Raw genomic sequence first — 22,523 nt, 5'->3', positions numbered from 1 at the left:
GGCCAAGGTCTCTCTAAGTCCTGACGAAGGAGGTCAGGCAAACCTCAGAGGTCAAGACCTCGAGGATGTTTTTTTGTATTTTGGTTGTTTGTTGAGTCTTGGCAAGAAGGCCAAGGTCTTAACAAAGTCCTGACGAAAAAGGTCAGTGAAATTGGAGTTTTGGCAGGAGGTCGAGACTTCTTAAATAAGATATATTTCCTTTAGAGAAAAAAGACATCTTTGTGATTTGTTTAGAGGCAGAAAATAATGGGAGGGTGTGGTAGTAAGAAAAGTGGCCAAAGATTGAAGAATATACCTCCCCACAGTCCCCTAGGTGAACTATTAGAGAAATGGGACTTTATAGAAGGCACAGAAGGATTAGATAAAGTTAAGATGGTACATTACTGTTCAGAAGTGTGGCCAGAATTAGAGGTGCAAGGAGGATGGCCATGGTGTGGGATGAAAGACAAGTGGATGTGTCAGCAGCTGAGTAACTATCTGACGGCCCGAGAAAATAGAGAAGAAGAAAAAGCAATAGCCAAAGCCAAGATCATGCTTGCTATAGCCAGAGAAAGTGTGGGAGCAAACAACCCTTTCCTACAGCACAAGGCCACAAAAGAGTGGGGGAGTACACCACCAGGAGCAGGCAAGAATACGGCAGTACTGTCAGGAACAGGAGGCATGGAGAGGCCTCGAGTCCCTTTGAGTGAAAGCTGCTGCTATTACTGTGGAGCAACTGGACCCCCCCCAGACTGTTTAGCCTAAAGTTGTGAAATCTTTGCTAGCTGATCAAGATAGCAAAGGAAGCAGCTTTAAGACCAGAAGATCTGGTAAAAGGTTTTTTTTAAGCAGAAACCACACCCGAGTAGGGAAAAAGAAAAAAAAGAACTCATATTTTGTGAAATTTAAAGTTACATCAAGGGATATGGGGGAGTGGTTAATATCTGACGGACGGGTGTTGCTAAACAAAGCACTTGCTGGGATAGTGCTAACAGAACTACAGAAACTAACCTACTGGGGAGTCCAAGGACTATGTGATTATTTCCTAAGAAATAACCTGTGCATAAGCGGATATGACCTAGCAAAAACAATTATAAAAGAGTGTTTAACTTGCCAAAAAGTGAACCAGTATGAAATAGTGAATACCTTAGACTCAGACTGAGGTCCACATTTTGTGGCCCAAACATTGCAAATTATAATTGAAGCTTCAGGAATAAAGTGGAGATTGCATACTCTGTGGCACCCCCAGAGTTCTGGGAGGGTGGAACAAATGAACAAAATTCTCAAAAATGAATTGGCTAAAGTGTTTACCCCTAGCGCTCTTGCGCATCAAAACAAGACCCCAGTCTGATATAAGGATTTCACCTTATAAAATGATTTTCGGATTGCCATTCTTGTTAACACCCTATAGCACAGGAGACTACCTGGAAGGAGAAATTTGAAGGCCCCTTTCAGGTACTCCTCATCGCTAATTCGGCCGTGCGAACCAGAAAAAAAGGTTGGACTCACATTACGAGAATTAAAGGACCAGTCCCACCCCCAAGCATTGGACAAAATTCTTCAGTGTCTGGTATTGGACCAGATTCCACACCACTCTCACCCCCGGGCATTGGACAAGATTCGTCAGTGTCTCCTTCTGGTATTGGACCAGATTCCACACCACCCTCACACCCTAACTCAGGACAAGATTCAACCGCATCAGGAGTTAATTCAGCTGAGTATACTATTATAAAAGGACCAAATGACTTAAAATTGACATTCAAAAAGACTGATGAACTGCGTAAGAAAAAAGTTTAGAATCATAACATGTCTTGAAGTGTTTTAAGAAATTTGTAAAAGTTAAAAATTGTTAATAAGTAATTCTGGTTAAGTCGTCCCAACTTGGTACCAAAGACCCCAGGTTAATCTTCTCCAGAGTGCTCCCCTAGGAGGGACCAAAGTAGCAGGGACAGATCAAGAGAGGTTTAACCAAAGGAGCAAGAGACTCTAAAGAACTTGGAGACTTCTTCTCAGTAAAATCCTCAAGAGGCAAGGCCGGGTGGGCAGGCTGTGCAAGATGACCCATACCGGACTCTTGGGAAGGGTAGTAGTGCTGGCTCTGATTGCTGGTGGTGCTCTGGAGAGCCCAGGAGAGCTGTGCAATGAGTACTACCAATCTTTCTATGAGAAAGAAGTAAGCTCCTTGCTGAGAGTCCACAACAATTGTGTTAACCTCTCCCAATTGATCTTTTATCAAAAGAATAAGAAAATATATTGGATGACCCGGAACACTGCCACCTTTAGGCAGCCACTCCTGGGAGAGCAGCCTGTAGGAGAAACCTGGTGGTGCTTTGAACGTGATGCTACTGAAGCAAACCTGGTAAATCTGGTAAAAAGAAAAAGTATTTCTAAATATTGGGAGGGCACGACAAAAATTAATCTCTTTCAGGAAACCCCTAAACACCTGTTTTGGGTCAATGGTACCACAACATCCACTGAATTGCCAAGAGACTGGTCTAGTGGTGGCATCATTAGAATTATAAAACAAACTGTCTTTATAATACACAAAGAATCTGGATCAAGTTTAAGAGTTCCTATATATGAGGATTTGAGAAAAACAAAACTGAAGGAACAATATATGTTAAACAAAATTTTGAAACTACAATCAGAATTGGAAGTAATATCTAATCAGACCGCATTGGCTCTTAATCATATTAATGACCAACTCAACCAAACCAAAACAGTAGCTTATCAAATCAAATTAATTGTGGCAGTCATTAGAAACACTTTAAACGAAATAAAAAAACTAGCATATTTACGAAATCAAAAGACTCCTACACTTGATTCCAGTTGGTGGGATAATCTATAGATTTTCAAAAAAAGTTGGAAAACTATAACCTTCACTGTGGGTACACTTGTTAGTCTATTCTTATTTCCATGTTTAACAAAAATAGTGACATCTGCTGTACAGAATAACCTAAGAATCTCTAAAGAAATTAACCTGAAAAAACCAAAAAAGGTAATGAAGCTTAGTATACTTATGATCACCCAAGTGCTGAGGAAATGTATGATCAATACAAAAAATATAGGAAATTCTATGTTAATAAACCAAAAATTATAAGTTGATGCAAGCTTAAGCTTGATCAAAGAAAAATAGGGGGGAACTATTATGAATAGAAAGTTGTATTTTTTTTAAGTTTCAGAGTTAAAAAAACCAAGCCAGACCGAGTCAGCTTCCTTTAGTTTCACTGCCGAAGGAAAGCTTTTCAAATACCTGTTAATGGCAGGTGATTAACTGATTGTTTCCCTGATGCTGGCTGCATACCAAGAAGATACCAAGAGAAACCCTCCAGGGTAAAGAGATGAACAGTGACACCAGAGACAACATGCAAATGAGAAACGCAGTGCACCCTGGATTGTTACAGTTTTACAGTTTTTATAAGAAAAACCCCTAAAATCACGAGCCATAAGTGACTTAAAGTGACGTCTAAGGATGGGAGCATTGTCCCGTACCTGCTTAAACCTTTTTATTTCTCACTCTAACTTGAAAGGAAACTGATTAAAGAGACCCCCCGGGTTTCTAAACCAACAAACTAAGGACTCAACGACTCTCCCGTGAGGGCAGAGTCCCCAGTTCTGTCTGCAGACCAGCGGACAAAACTGCATCATCCTCCTGCTTCGTGCCACGCCTGGGAGCAGCGGCGGCGAGGGCGCAACCCGTCGATTTCTTCCCACCTGAGCTGATTCTTCTTAATAAAGGCATTAAAAAGGAGAAAGATCTCCTGCCCATTTATTTCAACTTTAACACCAGACGTATAAAATGCATTTCAATATTTGCCAAATCCAGTGTTACAGTATTTATCTGTAACAGTGCCACTGCTCCCACCTGGGGAATTATTTCACACCTGAGTCAGGCATGCAAAAGCATTTGAAGGTGTCCCAGGGAGAGGAATGCCGGGTTTGTCTTTCCAAAGGAGCTGTGAGAGATAAAACCAGCACTGAGAGATAAAAGGAACAATGGGAAGGATTCCATTGATTGATGAAGGGAAAAAGATAATTTCCCTTTACAAACAAACTGTAGTTTGGCTGATAAATGAAATTGGATATTGAAAGATGAAAGGAACAATGGGGAAAACCTCTATAATTCCATAAGAATTGAAAAAAAAAATATTCCCCTCTAATGTATAATGGTACCTTTAAAATTTTTAATTCTTATGGAATTTAGGCGTTTTCCCCATTGTTTCTTCATCTTTCAATGTCCAAGTGAATTTCTCAGACAACCTACAATTTGTTTGTAATGGCAAATTATCTTTTTTCCATCAATTCCCCTGAAAATTCCCAAGTTTATTTCATTCCCATACCTGGCGCATATGCATAAAAGTAATTTGCATATGCATTAAGCTGCCTGGTCCATTTTTATGAACCTGCGTAGTTTTTCAGTCCCATGGCTGTAACGTGGTGTTTACAACCCAGATTCAGGTTTTTTTTGTCTGTTCCAACCTCAAATGCAGTAAAACTTTCTATCTCTTTTTAACTCAGACACTTGTATTCTTTCCTATGCACTGCACTCTGTATTTTATGTATTCATTTTAATTTTATTATATGTATTTTATTTCTCCTCCTGGTTCCACCCTGTGCTTTTCAGCCCCTTATAAAAATAATTAATAGTTAATTTTATTAAATTATTATTAATTTGTTTTATTAAATGTTTCTTAAATTATTAATTAATAAATACCAATTTATGAAACGTTGAATAAATTAAAAAGGACGGTTCTACATTACAGGGGAATCTTCAGCATCAGCGTTCCAGAAAGTCTGAGCTTCTCAAGTACCACAGAAATGGGGACAGAGAGAGGGAAATTGGAATAAAAAGGAGCCTGTGACCCCAAAATTGGAGAGAGCCCAGAGGAATGCCCCGTGGCCTCTGCCTTTATTGGGATAAAGCAAAAGGCTGATCCTCTGGCTGATTTTTGGACATCAACCTCTGGGGTTTGATTTTCCCGACAACAGCAGAAATAAAAGCAAATTAATTTTAACATTGTACATATAGAATCCATCTTAATATTTGTGAAAAGCCAACAAGATAATCTGTATTTATAACACACTGAAAGGTAAAGACACACTCCTGACAGGACTCCTTGATAGAGGAGCTGTTATCTCAAAGTGTGGCTGTTATCTCAGATATATCTGTTATCTCAGGTGTGGCTGTTATCTCAGGTGTGGTTTTTATCTCAGGTGTGGCTGTTATCTCAGATGTGGCTGTTATCTCAGGTGTGGTTTTTGTCTCAGTTGTGGCTGTTATCTCAGATTTGGCTGTTATCTCAGGTGTGGTTTTTATCTCAAAGGCCAATGGCCCAGTGAGTGGCCACTAAGGACGGTGCCTCAGGAGCCCCTGGCACACTCCACACCCCCACAAGGGGCCCTGGCTGAAGCCCCCAGGTGATTTAAAGCTTGAGGAGAAGAATCCCAGCTCTCAGAAGTGACATTTGATACAGATCTAAAGCTCTGAGGGACACCCAGACCAGGTCCAAGTTCCAATTTCTTGCCTTTTTTTAACCCTGTGTTTTGTTGGGAATTTTTCAGTAGAGCTATTTGCTATTATAGAATTATTTCGTATTGGAACTGTAATAGAACTGTAACTATTATAACTATAACTATTTCATGTTACAGCTGTAATTAGAACTATAATATAACTACATCTATTATAATGATAATATTCAGTATTATATAACTATTTAGTGTTATAACTGTGATTGGCAGAGCAGACAAACTGCACACCGTTGGTGGAAGCTGTGAAGCCGGGGTGTGTTACAGTGCTGGGTGCACGGGGGGATCGTTCCCCTCAGATGGACACGTGCATCTCTGGGAACTCCAGATCTGGTTTTATCTCCCTTACTAATCCATACGCGTGGCATTTCACAGCAGGTTCATAAATATTCATTTTACTGATTTTGGTTAGTTACATTTGCAGCTGGTTTTGATCAGAAGGTACAGAAAGAACTGCTGGGTCATGCTGCCCTGTCTCCTGCAGCCTCTCCGTCTGTCCACGTTTCTTAGAGCATAGGTTGTTTTGAGTACAGGCAGTCAGACCAAACAGCTGTGTTTGCAAGTCAAAGATGTACATTTCACCTAAATCAAAGTGGATTTTGAAATAAATGGGCAGGAGATCTTTCTCCCTTCTAATGCCTTTATTAAGAAGAATCAGCTCAGGTGGGGAGAAATCGACGGGTCGCACCCACACCGCCGTTTCCCCCAGGCGTGGCACGAAGCAGGAGGATGATGCAGTTTTGTCCGCTGGTCTGCAGACAGAACTGGGGACTCTGTCCTCATGGGAGAGTCGATGAGTCCTTGATTTGTTGGTTTAGAAACCCGGGGGGTCTCTTTAATCAGTTTCTCCTCAGGTTAGGGTGAGAAATAAAAAGGTCCAAGCAGGTACGGGACTATGCTCCCATCCTTAGACGTCACTTAAGTCACTTGTTGGCTCGTGATTTTAGGGGTTTTTCTTGTGAAAACTGTAAAACTGTAACAATCCAGGGTGCAATGCATTTCTCATTTGCATGCTGGCTCTGGTGTCACTCCTTGGAAAGTCTGTCCTGATGTCTTCTTGGCAAACGGCCAGCATCAGGGAAACAATAGTTAATCACCGGCCATTAACGGGTAATTAAGAACTTTTTCTTTGGCAGCGAAACCAAAGAAGTCTGACCGGTCTGACTTGTTTTTTAAGTCTGAAACTTAAAAAAAATACAACTTTCTATTCATAACAGATTTCTGCTCTGGAAAATCTCCACTCTGTCTCACCAGTCTGGAAGGTACAGGACATAATCTCCAGCATAAATAGAATAGAAGAGTGGGGACACAAGCATCATAATGTCACCCTAGGACACAGCCACACCAGAGATAACAGCCACACCTGAGATAACAGCCACACTTTGAGATAACAGCCACACCTGAGATAACAGCCACACCTGAGATAACAGCTCCTCTATCAAGGAGTCCTGTCAGGAGTGTGTCTTTACCTCTCGGTGTGTTATAAATACCGATTATGTTGTTGGCTTTTCACAAATATTAAGATGTATTCTATATGTATAATTCTTATGAATACAGATTATCTTGTTGGCTTTTCACAAATATTAAAATGGATTCTATATGGAAAATGTTAAAATTGCGTTTATTTCTGCTATTGTCAGGGAAATCAATCGCCAAACCCCAGAGGTTTATGTCCAGAAAGCAGCCAGAAGAATCCTTTTGCTTTATCCCAATAAAGGCAGAGGCCACGGGGCATTCCCCTAAGCTCTCTCCAATTTTTGGGGTTGCAGCCTCCTTTTTATCCCAATTTCACTCTCTCTCTCCAGGGAATTTGGGGGGCAGGAGGGGGCAGGACAAACCCCCAGGTGTTGACCACACCCCTTTTAGGCCACGCCCTGCATTTCCAGCCTCACCCCTTGCTGCTGGACACGCCCACTGCTGCCCCACCCCTTCAGGCCCCGCCTCTCCCAAGTCCCAGTTCTGCCTTCTGGCCCCGCCCCCTCCCAAAGCCCCGCCCTCTAAAGAGCCTTGGCCCCGCCCCCGGTTGGATTTTCAAAAATGGAAACCAAAAACTGCCCCAAATCGACCCAAAAATAGAAACCAGCATGGGGGGGAAGGGGCATGGCCACCTGTGACATCACGGGGGAGGGGACAGGTGAGCTTTTGGGGGTCCCAGGTGGATTTGGGGGGTCCCCGATGGTTTTTAGGTCAGTCCAGGTGGTTTTTGGGCAGTTCCAGGTGGGTTTTGGGCGGTTCCAGGAGTTTCTGGGGGGTTTCAGGTGCTTTTTGGGGGGATCCAGGTGTCCTGGGAGGGATCCAGGTGTGTCCGGGCAGGGTGCAGGTGCCCAGGTGTGCTGGGAACTGCTGATCCAGGTGTGCAGGAACCCGAATATCTGGGCGGGCTGGGACTCAGGTGTGAGGGATCCAGGTGTGAGGGGATCCAGGTGTGTGAGGGATCCAGGTGTGAGGGATGCAGGTGTGAGGGACTCAGGTGTGAGGGGGGGATCCAGGTGTGAGGGGGGGATCCAGGTGTGAGGGATCCAGGTGTGAGGGGGGATCCAGATGTGAGGGATCCAGGTGTGAGGGGGGATCCAGGTGCCCAGGTGTGGGTGGGACTTGGTTATCCAGGTGTGATGTCACCTGGTTATGACATCACCCCTACCCAGGTGTGACATCACCAGCTCACCTAGCCATGACATCACCTGCCCACACCCCCCTCCTGCCCAGGTGTGACATCATCCAGGTGTGATGGGAGTCACTCAGGTGTCCCAGGTGCCACTGCTCACCTGTCCCCTGCCCCATGTCCCTGTCCCCCCACAGGTGCCCCTGTGCCTCACAAAGCTGTCCCTGCACCTGCCCAAGTGTGGCAGGTGCCACTCAGGTGTCACTCAGGTGTGACATTACCTGTCCAGGTGTCACTCAGGTGTCACAGGTGTCACTCAGGTGTCACTCAGGTGTGACATTACCTGCCCAGGTGTCACTCAGGTGTCACTCAGGTGGGGCATTACCTGCCCAGGTGTCACTCAGGTCTCACAGGTGTCACAGGTGTCACTCAGGTGTGACATTAGCTGTCCAGGTGTCACTCAGGTGTCACTCAGGTGTCACTCAGGTGTCACAGGTGTCACAAGTGTCACTCAGGTGTCACAGGTGTGTCTCAGGTTGGGATGGGCTGTGTGTTCTGTTTCTCTCTGCTGGGGCAGTTCTCTCCTGCTCATCGCGCAGTTTTCTTTATCCCTTCCACAGCCAATCCTCCCTCCAGGAGAGATCTGCTGTTAATGAGCCATTAATTATTAATTATCTCCTGCTCCTGGGCCAGTGAGTGTCACTGCACGGCGGATAAAAATTTGGAACAGCAGAGAGTCTTTCCCACTGCATTCCCAGAGCAGCAGCTTTCTTCTTATTTTGTTTTTTTGACTTTGTTTTTATACTTTTTAAATTTTTTTATTTTTTACTATTTTTATTCTTATTTTTATCTTATTTATATTTTGGGTTTATATCGGTTTTATTTATATATTTTTAATTTTTTTTATCTTATTAATATTTTATTTCTATCTTTAGATTATTTATTTTTTTCATTTAAAATTTTAAATTTTATTTTAATCTAATTTTTATTTTTATTTCTGTCTTTTTATTTCTTGAATTTTTATTCTTTATTTTATTTTTATCTTATTTTTATTTTTATCCTTTTATTATTTATTACTTTGTTTTATTTTTATTTCATTTTTATTCTTATTTCCATATTACATTTTATTTTATTTTATTTTATTTTATTTTATTTTATTTTATTTTATTTTATTTTATTTTATTTTATTTTATTTTCCTTCCCAAATAAAGAACTGTTATTCCTGCTCTCATGTATTTGCCTGAGAGCCTTTTATTTTCAAATTTATAACAATTCAGAGGGAGAGGGTTCACATTTTCCATTTCAGGGGTCTCCTGCCTTCCTCAGCACACACCTGTCTGTTCAAACCAAGATACACCAAAATACCCCAAAATTACACCCATATACCTTGACAGACCCTGAAATTACCACAAATCACAACAAATATTGCACCAAATCACCCCAAAATCCCATCAGGGACGCCCAAAGTCCCTCAGGAATCCCAAATTACCCCAAAACACCCCAAAATTCCACCAAAATACCCAAAAATCCAGTCAGGGACCCCCAAAATCGCATCAGGGCAGCCAAAATTACCCCAAAAGTCCCCAAAATCTCATCAGGAATCCTCAAAATCAGGGCAGAGACCCCAAAATTACCCCAAATCCCCCATAACTCTGGTCAGAGACCCCCAAAATCAGCCCAGAACCCCCAAAATTCAGTTATGAACCCCCAAATCCAGTCAAAGACCCCCCAAAATTCCCCCAGATTTCTTCAAAATGTACAAAACCCAGTTGGGATCCCCCAAAATCCCCTCACGACCCTCCAACATCCCCCCCAAATTTCTGCAGGAACCTCAAAATCCCCTCAGGACCCCCCAAACACCCTCAGGACTCTCCAAAATCCCCCTCAAATCCTCTCACACCCCCAATTCTCCCTCAGGACCCCCTGAATTCCCCCCAAACCCCTTCAGGACCCTCAATTCTCCCTCAGAACCCCCCAAAATCCACCCGAAACCCCTTCAGGACCCTCAATTCTCCCTCAGGTCCCCCCAACTCCCCTCACATCCCCTCAGCGCCCCCAAACCCCCTCATGACCCCTCCAAACCTCCTCAGGACCCACAAATCCACTCAAGACCCCCCCAGATCCACTCAGATCTCCCCAGTTCTCTCTCAGAACCTCCAATTCTCCCTCAGGAACCCCAAACCCCCTCAGGACCCTCCACATCCCCTCAGAATTCCCCAAACCCCCTCACGACCCCCAGTTTTCCCTCACACCCCCCAAATCCCCTCAGGACACCCCAAATCCCCTCAAGAGCCCCCATTCTCCCTCAGAACCTCCCAAACCTCCTCAGGACCCCCCAAACCCCCTCAGAATCCCCCAAACCCCCTCAGGACCCCCCATTCTCGCTCAGGACCCCCCAAACCCCCTCACGACCCCCAGTTTTCCCTCACACCCCTCAAACCCCCACCGCCCCCCATGCCGCCCCCCGCTCCCGGTGCTGGCCGCGGTCGCTGTCGCCCATCCCGCGCTGTCGGGGCGGTCCCGGGGCTCCCTCGGCGCCCCCAAATTCCCGCCCCGCTCCCTCCGGCCCCGCTCCGCCACCGCTGGGCCCCACCGGGACTACAATGCCCACAATGCACCGCGTCCCTACCAGAAACGGTCGGCGACGCCGCCGCAGGGGGATCTTCCGCCAGTACTTCTGCCAGGCGCGGCTTCTGATTGGTCCGCGCTTCACGGCAGGGCAGCTCTGCCGCCATCTTGGCTGAGGGCAGTTCCGCCCGCTCCTCACGGCGCTCCGCGTTCCCTCCTAAATCCAGCCGGGAACGGCGGAATTAATCCGGCTGGAAATGGCGGGGTGGAGCCTAAACCTCCTGGGGATGAGCCTAAATCCCCTAGGATCCAGCCAAAGCGCCCAAATCCTGGAGCTTTCCAGGGATAGGGGCGGTACCGGTACGGTGTGAGAGGGCGGTGACTCCACATCGCCCCGCCCCTTTCCGGCCCCTCCAGAGGCGGTGCCGCCATTTTCTTGGCGACGCCCACGGGGCCGGTTCTGGGCCGGGACCGGCGCTGGTCCCGGGGCTCCTTCGCCACCGGAGCGCCCTCAATGTGTCCCCAAGGTGTCCCCAGGGAGCATGGAGCCCCAAGAGGTGCGATGGGAGGGAGGGGACAGTGGGGGATGGGGCACACGATGGCAACAGTGTGGGGTGGCAGAGGGGTCAGGAGGGTGACAAAGGGACAGAGGGGACAGCAGAGCCCTCGGGGTGGGTGGACAAAGGGGCCCCCGGGATGGCACAGGGGCCATCAGGTCCCTGACACCTCCCCTGTCCCCTCCCCAGCTGTCCCCGGCAATGCTGCACCCGCCGGTCACTGTGGTGGCCACCCTGGGCGAGCTGCTGGCCACCCTGCCCAGGCTGGACGAGATGAAGATGCTCGTGTCCCCATTGCGCCTGTACTCGGACCTGAAGAAATTTTGCAAGGATCTCCGGGCCACGCTGTACCGCATTAATGGCACCTGGTGGCATCGCAATGTCACCTATGATGATGATGACCCTCCGACCTCCCTGAGCCGCGCCCTGGCTGCCTACGAGAGCACCCCATGGACCACCTGGTTCCACGTGACAGTGGAGGCCTGGCACTGGCACGAGTTGGTGGATGCTCTTGTGGACAGCTGGGCCCAGCAGGCCGGGGCGGCCACCAAGCTCCGCAACACCTGCAGGGAGGTGGCCACTGAGGCAGGATATAGAATGGCCACTGCCTGGGCCAGGCGGCTGCAGGACAAGGCTGCCCATGATGGGACAGCTCAGGCAAACATGGCGGAGCTGGGTCAGGCCCTGGGCAGGGAGGAGGGGGCCGAGGTGGTGGCTGGGCATGAAGCCCGGGTGAGGAGAGATGCCCGGGTGGCTACCAACAAGGCAACAAGGGCCACCACGGTGAGACAGTGGGCGGAGGCGGCCCTGGGGCTGCTGCAGCGCTTGGTGGCCGCGTGTCACGAAGCCACTGCTTTCCCCCAGGCGCTGCAGCGCCTGCTCAGGAACACTGAGGCTGCCCTGGAGGGGACAAATGAGGCATCCCCCAATGTCCCTGAAGACTTGATGGCCAAGGTGGCCAAGGCCGAGCGGCTGTGGGAGGCCAACGCCCTCCTGGCCAAGGATCACCTGCTGGGAGCAGTTGATGACATCATCAAGTTCTATTTCACTGGTGGTCCTGCCAGCCCCAGTGGCTGTGGAGTGGCCGAGCGGTGCCAAAGAGCCATCGAGGTCATCCCAAGGCTCCTTCGAGCCCAGGAGCATCCCCAGAGCATCCCCGAGGTGTCCCCAGTGAGCATGGAGCCCCAAGAGGTGTGACAGTGGGGAGAGGGGGACAGAGGGGACACTGGGGCGGGTGGGGACAATGAGGGATGGATGGGACATGGGGCTGCAAAGGGGACAGGAGAGTGTGGCAGGAAGGGGGGGGGTCACAGAGCAGTGGAGGGAAAAGGCGGGGAGGGTGCAGTGGGGGCTGGGGATGACATGGTGTGGGAGGGGACACGGGACAACAGAGGGTGGCAGAGTATGAGTGTGGCAGGGCGTGGCAGAGGTGACTGCGGTGGGGGGAGGAGCTACGAGGGGAGGGGCAGGGGATGGCAGAGGGAACAAGAGGCTGACAAAGGGGATCCCTTGAAAGCAGGGGGCCACCCCAGGAGGCCATAAATGCCACTATGCCAATGACACCTTCATTGTCCCCTCCCCAGCTGTCCCCAGCCCTGCTGCAGCCACAGGTCACCGTGGTGGCCATCCTGGGTGAGCTGCTGGCCACCCTGCCCAGGAAGAACGAGATGATGATGTTATCCGCAGTTGACCTGTACTGGGACCTAGCGGACTTCAACGAGTACCTCCCCACCCTGTACTGGGTTGATGACATCTGGTGGCGCTACAAAGTCACCTCTGATGATGATGAACTTGTCACCTCCGATGACGATGACCATCTAATCTCCCTGAGCCAGGCCCTGGCTTCCTGGGAGAGCACCCCATGGACCACATGGGACCATGTGACAATGGCGGCCATCCAGTGGTCGGTGTCAGTGGACATGCTTGTGGACAGTTGGGCCGCACTGGCCAGGAGGGCTGCCAAGCTCCACAACACCGGCAGGGAAATGGCCACTGAGGCGGCCGCAATGCTGGACCATGCCACCATGTGGGAGAGGGAGCTGCAGGAGGAGGCTGCCTGTGATGGGACAGCTCAGGAAAACATGGTGGAGCTGGGTCAGGCCCTGGGTGGGGAGGAGGGGGCCGAGGTGGTGGCTGGGCACGAAGCCCAGGTGAGGAGAAAGGCCAGGGTGGCTGCCAGCGAGGTAACCAGGGCCACCATGGTGAGACAGCGGGTGGAGGTGGCCCTGAGGCTGCTGGAGCGCTTGGTGGACGCGTGTGACGAAGCCACCACCCTCCCCCAGGAGTTGCAGCGCATGGTTGGGGACATTGAGGCCGCCCTGAAGGGAACAAGTGAGGCATCCCCCAATGTCTCTGAGGCCTTGGTTGCCAAGGTGGCCGTGGCTGAACGGCTGTGGGAGGCCAACGCCCGCCTGGCTAAGGATCATCTGGAGGGGACACTTGATGACACCGTCAACCTGTATTTCAGTTGTGGTCCCAACACCGCCTGTGGGGTGGCTGAGCGGTGCCAAAGAGCCACCGAGGGCATTTCAAGGCTCCTTCGACCCCTGGAGTGCCCTCAAGGTGTCTCCAAGGATTCACCAGTGAACATGGAGTTTCAAGAGGTGCGACGGGGGGAGGGGGGGACAGAGTGGGACATTTGATGGGGAGGAGGCAATGGGGTATGAGGGGGACATGGGGGGGTGGTAGGAGGGGTCAGGGAATCTTGAAGGGGACAGGGAAGCGGCAGGAAGGGGGGAGGTGACAGAGGGGGCGGGGACATGGTGGGCAGGGGGCAGTGGGTGATGGGGGGACACACGGTGGTGGGGGACATGAGGGCTGTAGGGCGATGACAAAGGGGATAGCAGGGAGTGGCAGGGGCTATGAGTGTGGTGGTAGGGGGGAGCAGGAGGGCAGGAGGAGCTACGGGGGTTGGGGCAGAGTGAACAAGAGGTTGACAAAGGGACAGAGGGGACAAAGGGGATCCTTCAGGGGCAGGGGTCCACCTCAGGTTGCCACAAGTGCCACCAGGTCCCTGACACCTCCCCTGTCCCCTCCCCAGCTGTCCCCAGCCCTGCTGCAGCCACAGGTCACCGTGGTGGCCACCCTGGGCAAGCTGCTGGCCACCCTGCCCAGTCTGGACGAGATGATGCTGCTGTTCCTAAGGTGCCTGTACTGGGACCTGGAGGAATTTATCAGGGATCTCCGGGACACTCTGTACTGCACTGATGACATCTGGTGGCACCGCAATGTCACCTCCAACGATGATGACCCTCCGACCCCCCTGAGGCGGGCCTTGGCCACCTGTGAGAGCAGCCCATGGACCCCCCAGAACCATGTGACACTGGTGGCCAGCGAGTGGCAGGGGTCGGTGGCTGTGCTTGTGAACAGCTGGGCCGAGCTGGTCAGGGCAGCCACCGAGCTCCACAATGCCTGCAGGGAGGTGGTCAAAGAGGCAGCTGACAGGGAGGCCACCAGCACCGCCCGGGCCAGGGAGCTGCAGGACAAGGCTGCCCGTGATGGGACAGCTCAGGAAAACATGATGGAGCTGGGTCAGGGCCCAGGTGGGGAGGAGGGGGCCGCAGTGGTGGCCAGGCATGAAGCCTGGGTGAGAGAAGAGGCCAGGATGGCTGCCAGCTGGGCAGCAAGGGACACCAAGATGAGACAGAGGGTGGAGGAGGCCCTGCGGCTGCTGGAGGACTTGGTGGCCGCGTGTCACAAAGCCACCGCCTTCCCCCGGGAGCTGCAGCGCAGGGTTGGGGACATCGTGGCTGCCGTGAAGGGGACAAATGAGGTATCCCCAAATGTCCCTGAGGACTTGGTGGCCAAGGTGGCTGTGACTGAGTGGCTGTGGGACGCCAACGTCCGGCTGGCCAAGGATCATCTGGGAGGAACACTTGAGGACATAATTGACTGCTATTTCCGCTGTGGTCCCGACAGCCCCCGCTGCCACAGGGTGGCCGAGCGGTGCCGAAGAGCCACTGAGGACATCCCAAGGCTCCTTCAAGCCCCGGAGCGTCCCCAGAGTGTCCCCAAGCTGTCCTCAGTGAGCATGGAGCTCCAAGAGGTGCGATGGGAGAGGGGGACAGAGGGGACACGTCGTGGGGGAGGGGACAAGGTGGGGGGTTAAGGGGGCAATGAGGGATGGAGGGGAAATGGTGAGTGGTGGAAGAGGACGGGGTCACAAAAGGGGAGGAGGGATTGGCGGGGGGGGTGACAAAGAGGGAAAGGGGACACGGGAGGCTGGGGCAGTGGGGGACGGGGGACACGGGGGGTGGCAGAGGGGACAGCAGCTGTGGCAGAGGCTACGAGTGTGGTGGTAGTGGGTGGCAGAGGGGACAGCAGAGGGGCAGGGGGTAGCAGAGGAGACAGCAGAGGGGCAGGGGGCAGAAGGAGCTATGTGAGGAGGGCAGGGGATGGCAGAGGGAACAAAAGTGTGGCAAAAGGACTGAGGGGGCAAAGGGAACCCCTTGGGAGCATGGGGCCACCCCAGGAGGCTGTAAGTGCCACCAGGTCCCTGGCACTCCCTGTCCTCTCCCCAGCTGTCCCCGGCCTTGCTGCAGCCACAGGTTACTGTGGTGGCCATCCTGGGTGAGCTGCTGGCCACCCTGCCCAGGGTGGATGAGATGATGCGGCTGCTCATGTCCCCAACATGCCTGTACTGGGACCTGGAGGAATTCACCAAGGAGTTCCGGGACACCCTGTACCGCATTGATGACACCTGGTGGCATCGCAATGTCATCTTTGATGATGATGATCCTCCTACCAGCATAATCCAAGCCCTGGCTGCGTGGAAGAACATCCCATGGACAACCCAGGTCCATGTAAGCTTGGCAGCCTGGAACTGGCACAGGTCGGTGTCTGGGCTTGTTAACGGCTGGGCCCAGCGGGCCAGGGCAGCCACCAAGCTCCGCAACACCTGCAGGAGGGTGGTCAATGAGGTGGCCCAAAGGGAGGCTACCTCCCAGGCCAGGGAGCTGCAGGACGAGGCTGCCCATGATGGGACAGCTCAGGAAAACATGGCGGAGGTGGGTCAGGCCCTGGGCAGGGAGGAGGGGCCCGAGGTGGTGGCTGGGCATGAAACCCGGGTGAGGAGAGAGACCAGGGTGGCTGCCAGCGAGGCAACCAGGGCCACCACGGTGACGCAGCGTCTGGAGGCGGCCCTGGGGCTGCTGGAGCGCTTGGTGGCCGCGTGTGACGAAGCCACCGCCTTCCCCCGGGAGCTGCAGCACCTGCTCAGGGACATCAAGGCTGCCCTGGAGGGGATAAATGTGGCATCCCCCAATGTCCCTGAAGACTTGGTGCCCAAAGTGGCCGTGGCCGAGCGGCTGTTGGAGGCCAACGCCCACCTGGCCAAAAATCACCTGCTGGGGACAGTTGACAGCATCATGGAGTTCTATTTCACTGGTGCTCCCGCCAGCCCCAGTGGCTGTGGAGTGGCCGAGCGGTGCCGAAGAGCCACCGAGGACATCCCAAGGCTCCTTCGACCCCCGGAGTGTCCCCAGAGCATCCCCGAGGTGTCCCCAGTCAGCATGGAGCCACGAGAGGTGGGACGGGGGGCAGAGGGGAACAGAAGGGACACTGGTATGGGGGGGGCCACTGTGAGGGGGGGAGCAATGGAAGATGGGGGGACACAAGGAGGGGAAGGGACAGGGGGGCTTGTGAGGGGTGGCAGTGGAGACAAAATGCTGACAAAGGGACTGAGTGGCAAAGGTGATCCCTTGATGGCACAATGGCCACTGCAGGAAGCTACAAGCGCCACCAGGTCCCTGACACCTTCTCTGTCCCCTCCCCAGGTGTCCCCTCCGCATCTGCATGCGCTGGTGGCCGTGGTGGCCACCCTGGGCGAGGTGGTGGCCACTGTGACCGGGCCACACAGGGGCAAGTTCCTGCACGAGTCCCCAGACACCCTGCATGAGGACCTGAAGAACTTCACCCGGAGCCTCTGTAAGATCCTGGACCACGGTGATGTCACCTCTCTGGGCAACTCTGGTATCCCCTCCCTGGGCCGGGCCCTGGCCGCCCTCAGGACAGCCTCTGGGACCACCCAGGCCAATGTGAGAGCCGTGGCCAGCGCCTGGCGGGAGTTGGTGGCCAGGCTCGTGGACTGCTGGGACCAGCTGGCCAGGGAAGCCACCAAGCTCCGTGACACCTGCAGGAAGGTGGTCACAGACCAGCAGCTGATGGTGGCCCGGGACAAGGAGGAGGTGGCCCAGGAAATGGCCACACACGATGCCCAGGTGGTGGCAGCCACCAACGAGGCCATGGGAGAGGCTGTGGCGGCCACCAGGAGGGGACATTGGGCCGAGGTGGCCCTGGGGCCACTGCAGCGTTTGGTGGCCATGTGTGACAAAGCCACCTTGTTCAACTGGAACATGGAGTGCCGGCTCAAGGACATCAAGGCCATCCTGAAGGGGACAAATGAGGTGTCCCCTGATGTCCTCCAGGCCTTGGTGGCCAAGGTGGCCGAGTTTGAGTGGCTGTGGGTGGCCAGCACCCGCCTGGCCAAGGATCACCTGCTGGGGACACTTGGGGTCATCGACAACATCCTCTTGAGCCCCTATGGTGACCATGGCGGCCCCGGTGGCCCCGGCAGCCGCACAGTGGACGAGCGGTGCCAAAAAGCCATCGAGGACATCCCGAGGCTGCTGTTGTGGTGGTGTTTGTAGGTCCCAGGACGAGAGAAGGGATGAGAATCTGACTCAATTTTTCAGGCTGATTTATTGTTTTATGATACTATATTATATTAAATATGCTATGCTAAAACTATACTAAAGAAATATTGAAAGGATACATCAGAAAGGTAGAAAAGAATGAATAGTAAAAACCTGTGACAGAGCAGAGAGTCCGACACAGCTGGTTGTGATTGGCCATTAATTAAAAACAATTCACATGTTTGGATAAACAATTGTCCAAACCACATTCCAAAGCAGCACAACATGGAGAAGCTGAAGCTTGCCAGGAGAGAAAATCCTGGCAAAGGGATTTTTCATAAAATATCACAGTGACATGCTGTGGGGACAGTGATGTCACCGGTGTGAAATCATTAGGGCAGTGATGTCACTGGAGAAAGTGTTGGACACTTCAGTCCCACCAGCCCATCATGTCACCAAGTGCCCGTCAAGTGCCACCAGTTCCTCAAGTGCCACCAGCTCCCCAAGTGCCACCAGTTCTTCAAGTGCCAACAGCTCCTCATGTCACCAAGAGCCCCTCAAGTGCCATCAGCTCCTCATGTCACCAAGAGCCCCTCAAATGTCACCAGTTCCTCAAGTGCCACCAGCTCCTCGTTTCACCAAGAGTTCCTCAAGTGCCATCAGCTCCTCATGTCACCAAGACCCCCTCAAATGTCACCAGTTCCTCAAGTGCCACCAGCTCCTCATGTCACCAAGAACTCCTCAAGTGCCATCAGCTCCTCATGTCACCAAGAGCCCCTCAAATGTCACCAGTTCCTCAAGTGCCACCAGCTCCTTGTTTCACCAAGAGCTCCTCAAGTGCCACCAGCTCCCTCAAGTGCCACCTGTTCCTTGAGTGCCACCAGCTCCTCATGTCACCAAGAGTCCCTCAAGTGTCACCACCTCCCTGAGTGCCACCAGCTCCTCGAGTGCCACCAGCTCTTCGTGTCACCAAGACCGCCTCAGTTGTCACCAGTTCTTCGAGTGCCACCAGCTCCTTGTGTCACCAAGAGCCCCTCGAGTGCCACCAGCCTGGGACAGAACTGGTGCCACTGGGCTGATGGTACTGCCGTGTCACTGGTGCCACCTGCATGCTGTCCCTGTGTCCCCTCAGAGGGGACACGAGGAGTGGCAGAGGGGACACAGGGGTAGTGGACAGGGGCTCTCAAAGGGACAGAGGGGACAGCAGAGCCCTCCAGGGAGGGCACAAGGGGGACCCTGGGAGGTCACAAGTGTCACCAGGTCCCTGACACCTCCCCTGTCCCCTTCCCAGCTGTCCCCTCTGCAGCTGGAGGTGATGATGGATGTGGTGGCCATCGTGGGCGAGGTGGTGGCCACCGTGACTGGGCCATACAGGGGCAAGTGCCTGCACAAGTCCCCATACTCCCTGCATGAAGGTACCTGAGGAGATTCACCGGGAGGCTCCGTAGGACCCTGAACCACGGCAGTGTCACCTCCACCGTGGTGTCCCCTCCCTAGGCTGGGCCTTAGTCACCCTTGGGGCCACCCTGGGACAACCTGGGCTGATGTCAGAGCCGTGGCCAGTGCCTGGCAGGAGTCGGTGTCCAGGCTCATGGACAGATGGGCCCGGCTGGCCAGGGAGGCCACCAAGCTCCATGCCACCTGCAGGGAGGTGGCCACTGCTGAGGCCACTGCTGCAGCCACCGCCCAGGCCAGGAACTGGCAGGACACGGCCGCCTGCTTGGGGACAGCTCAGGAAAACACGGTGGCCACGGAACAGGAGCTGCCACTGGCCCTTGACAGGGAGGAGGGGCTGCGCTCAAGGCCCAGGTGGTGGAGGCCACCAACGAGGTGCTGGTGGCCACTGTGGCCATGGGAGAGGCCGTGGTGGCCAAGAGCCAGGGGATGGTGGCCACCACGAGGTGAAGGTGGCCCTGGGGCTGCTGGAGTGCTTGGTGGCTGCGTGTGACAAAGCCACCGCCTTCCCCCAGGAGCTGCAGTGCCTGCTCAGGGACATCGTAGACACCACGGAGGGGACAGAGGAGGAGTCTCCCAATGTCCCCAAGGCCTTGCCAGCCAAGGTGGCCATGGCTGAGTGCTGTGTGTGGCCAACGCCTGCTTGGCCAAGGATCACCTTCTGGGGACACAAGATGACATCAACAACATCTTCAGTTTTGATGCCAACAGCTCCAGTATCCGTGTGGAGACCAAGAATGCCAAAAAACCATTGAGGACATCCTAAAACTGCTGCAGGGATGGTGGTGTCACTGCTGTGACATCATGGAGGCAGTGACATCATAGGAGACGTTGCTGCTCTCACCTGTCCCCTCCCCGTGCAATATTTGAGACAAATTGGGGGAATTTTCTGTGAATTTTCATTGATACTGTTGCAAATCTTGATGGGAACTTCTGGGGTGACCTCACCAGGGACAGTCTAGGGACACTCAGGGACACTCAGGAACACTCAGGGACAGGGGTGACTGAGTCCCCTCAGCAGCTTCCCGCTTTCCACTGTGCCTGTAGCAGAGCCGGGACATAAACGACAATATAAAAATTGCCTTCTGCAGTACTGCATTGGCTTTTGCACTTTTGTATTGCCTTTTGCACTTTTGTATTGCCTTTTGCACATTGTTATTATTCAACAGCAATTTGATATGGTGTTTGATACTGATACTGATTGTCAGTGATTCCTTGTAGCTGCTGGTTTGTGCAATATAATCTATCAGTTCATGTGTGTACCGTACAGCCTCTAAATAAATTAATTAATTGAATATTTTATTAACTAATATTCTCTATATAAATCAGAGCGGGCTGATCTGAACTCTGTGTCAGACACATTACCTGACCCCAGTGAGAGACGAGTGGTCAATAAAGCCACCCCCACATTCCTTGAGGGGAGCACAGCCAGGGAGCTGCTTCACTGAGGTATATCCCCTTGGAAACCCTGGGTGGGATGCAAATACACCCAACAGATGGCAAAATTAAAATGATATCAAAGCCTCATGATGTGTGGGTTAAAACATGGGGTCTCTAAAGCTGTAAATTGGTCAAAGCTTTACCAAACAGGGCCAAATTATGATGAATCTCCCACTGATTTTTTTAAACAATTGAGGACAAACTGCCATCAAATATACTGATCTAGATCCTGAATCAGCTGATGGTAAAGCACAGCTGGTTTTGTTCTGTGTGGATCAGGTTTCAAATGATATAAAAAGCAAAGATGAAGGGAGTTCAAGAGAGAGATAAACTCCTGGATCTTGCCTGAAAGGTATTTTGAGAAGGGGCTCCACTGAAAGAGTTAATCCCAACCTAGGAGGAAGGCAGCTCAGGAAAAGTCACCCAAGAAAGCTTCCCCTGTGGAGAAGGACCAGAGTGCATCCTGTAAGAAATGGGGACATTGGAAACAGGACTGTCCAGTGATGAAAGAAAAATCATCAGTCCTTATCATAGCAGTGGTCCCCAGTGGGAAATAATGAGCATCGACTCCATGATTGCAGCAGGCTGATCAATCGCTTTGTTATACCATACTTTACTACTAAGAAAAACCCATTGCCCTTGCCAGACAGTCACAACACACACGTGGATCCAATTGGTCAATCAAGCCAAACAACCATCGCCAGTGGCAAATTGTTTTGGTTTAAAAGCAAAACCAGTGAGAAACTCCAAGGCAGAAACACAATTTATTAGGAAAAGGGAAAAAACCCCAAAATATATGTAATAGTACAAAATGAAACCACTGACAGAGTCAGAATACAACCTGACACGCTGCTAGTTAGGGCGGTGGTAGCAGTCCAGATGAAATGGTCTTGTTGAAGTGGTGATCCCCTAGAAAAGATCTGGTAGCTCTTGTCCTCTGAAAACCAGTGGGTAAGGGCTGCCTGTCCTGTCCCAAAGCCCAGATTATATCCAGGTGGGGATGCCGAGCTCCTCCCCCTGGGCGGAGCATCTCCCAATGGGCTGATACCATTCTATGAGTTATGATTTGTCGGAACCCAGGACATTCCTCTGGCTGCCCTGGAGGACTCGAGACCCTGGCAGGGGGATCAGAGACCTTGGCACGGAGTCAAAAACACCTGTGCCTTTGAGTTTAGCCCATGGAAAAAGCTACCAACTTTGCATGAAGATGTACAAGCCACAAGAGTATGGATAGAATGATATGAACTTGTCACAGGTAGAAAATGCAGAATTTTGGGGTTTTTAGAATGGGGGTTCAAGAGGCAAGATAGAGGAATCTGGGCTTGTTCTTTCTCCTCCTTCTTGTCCTCCATCTTCTGCTGTGATGGTGGCAGTTTTAGATTGGTTTAGAGGCAGACTCTTTGACATAGGTGATAGGTATTGAAAAATTATTGTAAATAAAGTACATGTAGTTTTTAGTTTAAAAAGATAACACCGTCCTGAGGGTGGTCAGTGTGCCACTCAACAGGTCAGAGAAAGAATGTTATAGATAAGGAAAAATAAACAACCTAGAAACCAGAGCTGAGGAATTCCGACTCCTTTGATCGCAGGACTGGGAAAGAAGAGACTTTCCAACACCTTGGGGTCATCTTGACCACAGAGACTCTGACACTGGCTTCCCTGGGTCGCCATGGGCTTGCCTGCCCAGGCCACTGAACATGAGACGTCAAATCCCAGCCAGAGAAGAGACACACCATTGGAGAAAGATTCCTGAACAGACAACTT

The 22,523-nt window shown here is 51.7% G+C and overlaps 1 protein-coding gene across 3 annotated transcripts; it reads left to right on the top strand.

The window, feature by feature from the left end:
* The first annotated feature begins 11,087 nt into the window (after positions 1-11,087).
* LOC135286338 (uncharacterized) lies at positions 11,088-20,614 on the top strand. Of its 3 annotated transcripts, none has more exons than XM_064399470.1 (6): positions 11,088-11,232; positions 12,097-12,423; positions 12,816-13,835; positions 14,273-15,277; positions 15,753-16,757; positions 17,007-20,614. In XM_064399470.1, exons 1-6 carry the CDS (start codon positions 11,218-11,220, stop codon positions 17,877-17,879), a joined length of 4,245 nt encoding a protein of 1,414 aa, XP_064255540.1. In that variant the 5' UTR covers positions 11,088-11,217; the 3' UTR covers positions 17,880-20,614. The 3 variants fall into 3 exon arrangements, with proteins under 3 accessions (XP_064255540.1, XP_064255539.1, XP_064255538.1); XM_064399469.1 differs by having other exon boundaries at positions 11,422-12,393; XM_064399468.1 differs by having other exon boundaries at positions 11,422-12,423.
* The last annotated feature ends 1,909 nt before the right edge of the window (positions 20,615-22,523 follow it).

Source organism: Passer domesticus, chromosome 26 (genome assembly GCF_036417665.1).
Source record: "Passer domesticus isolate bPasDom1 chromosome 26, bPasDom1.hap1, whole genome shotgun sequence".
NCBI lineage: Eukaryota > Metazoa > Chordata > Aves > Passeriformes > Passeridae > Passer > Passer domesticus.
The sequence above is the reverse complement of the archived record's forward strand: the minus strand, read 5'-3'. Positions and strand labels throughout refer to the sequence as shown.

What these genes read in the sequence shown, in the direction of transcription:
- LOC135286338 (XM_064399468.1), top strand. An exon ending in TGAGCATGGAGCCCCAAGAG is followed by an intron (nt 12,424 to 12,815) that starts GTGTGACAGTGG and finishes TCCCCTCCCCAG; the next exon opens with CTGTCCCCAGCCCTGCTGCA. An exon ending in TCAGCATGGAGCCACGAGAG is followed by an intron (nt 16,758 to 17,006) that starts GTGGGACGGGGG and finishes TCCCCTCCCCAG; the next exon opens with GTGTCCCCTCCGCATCTGCA.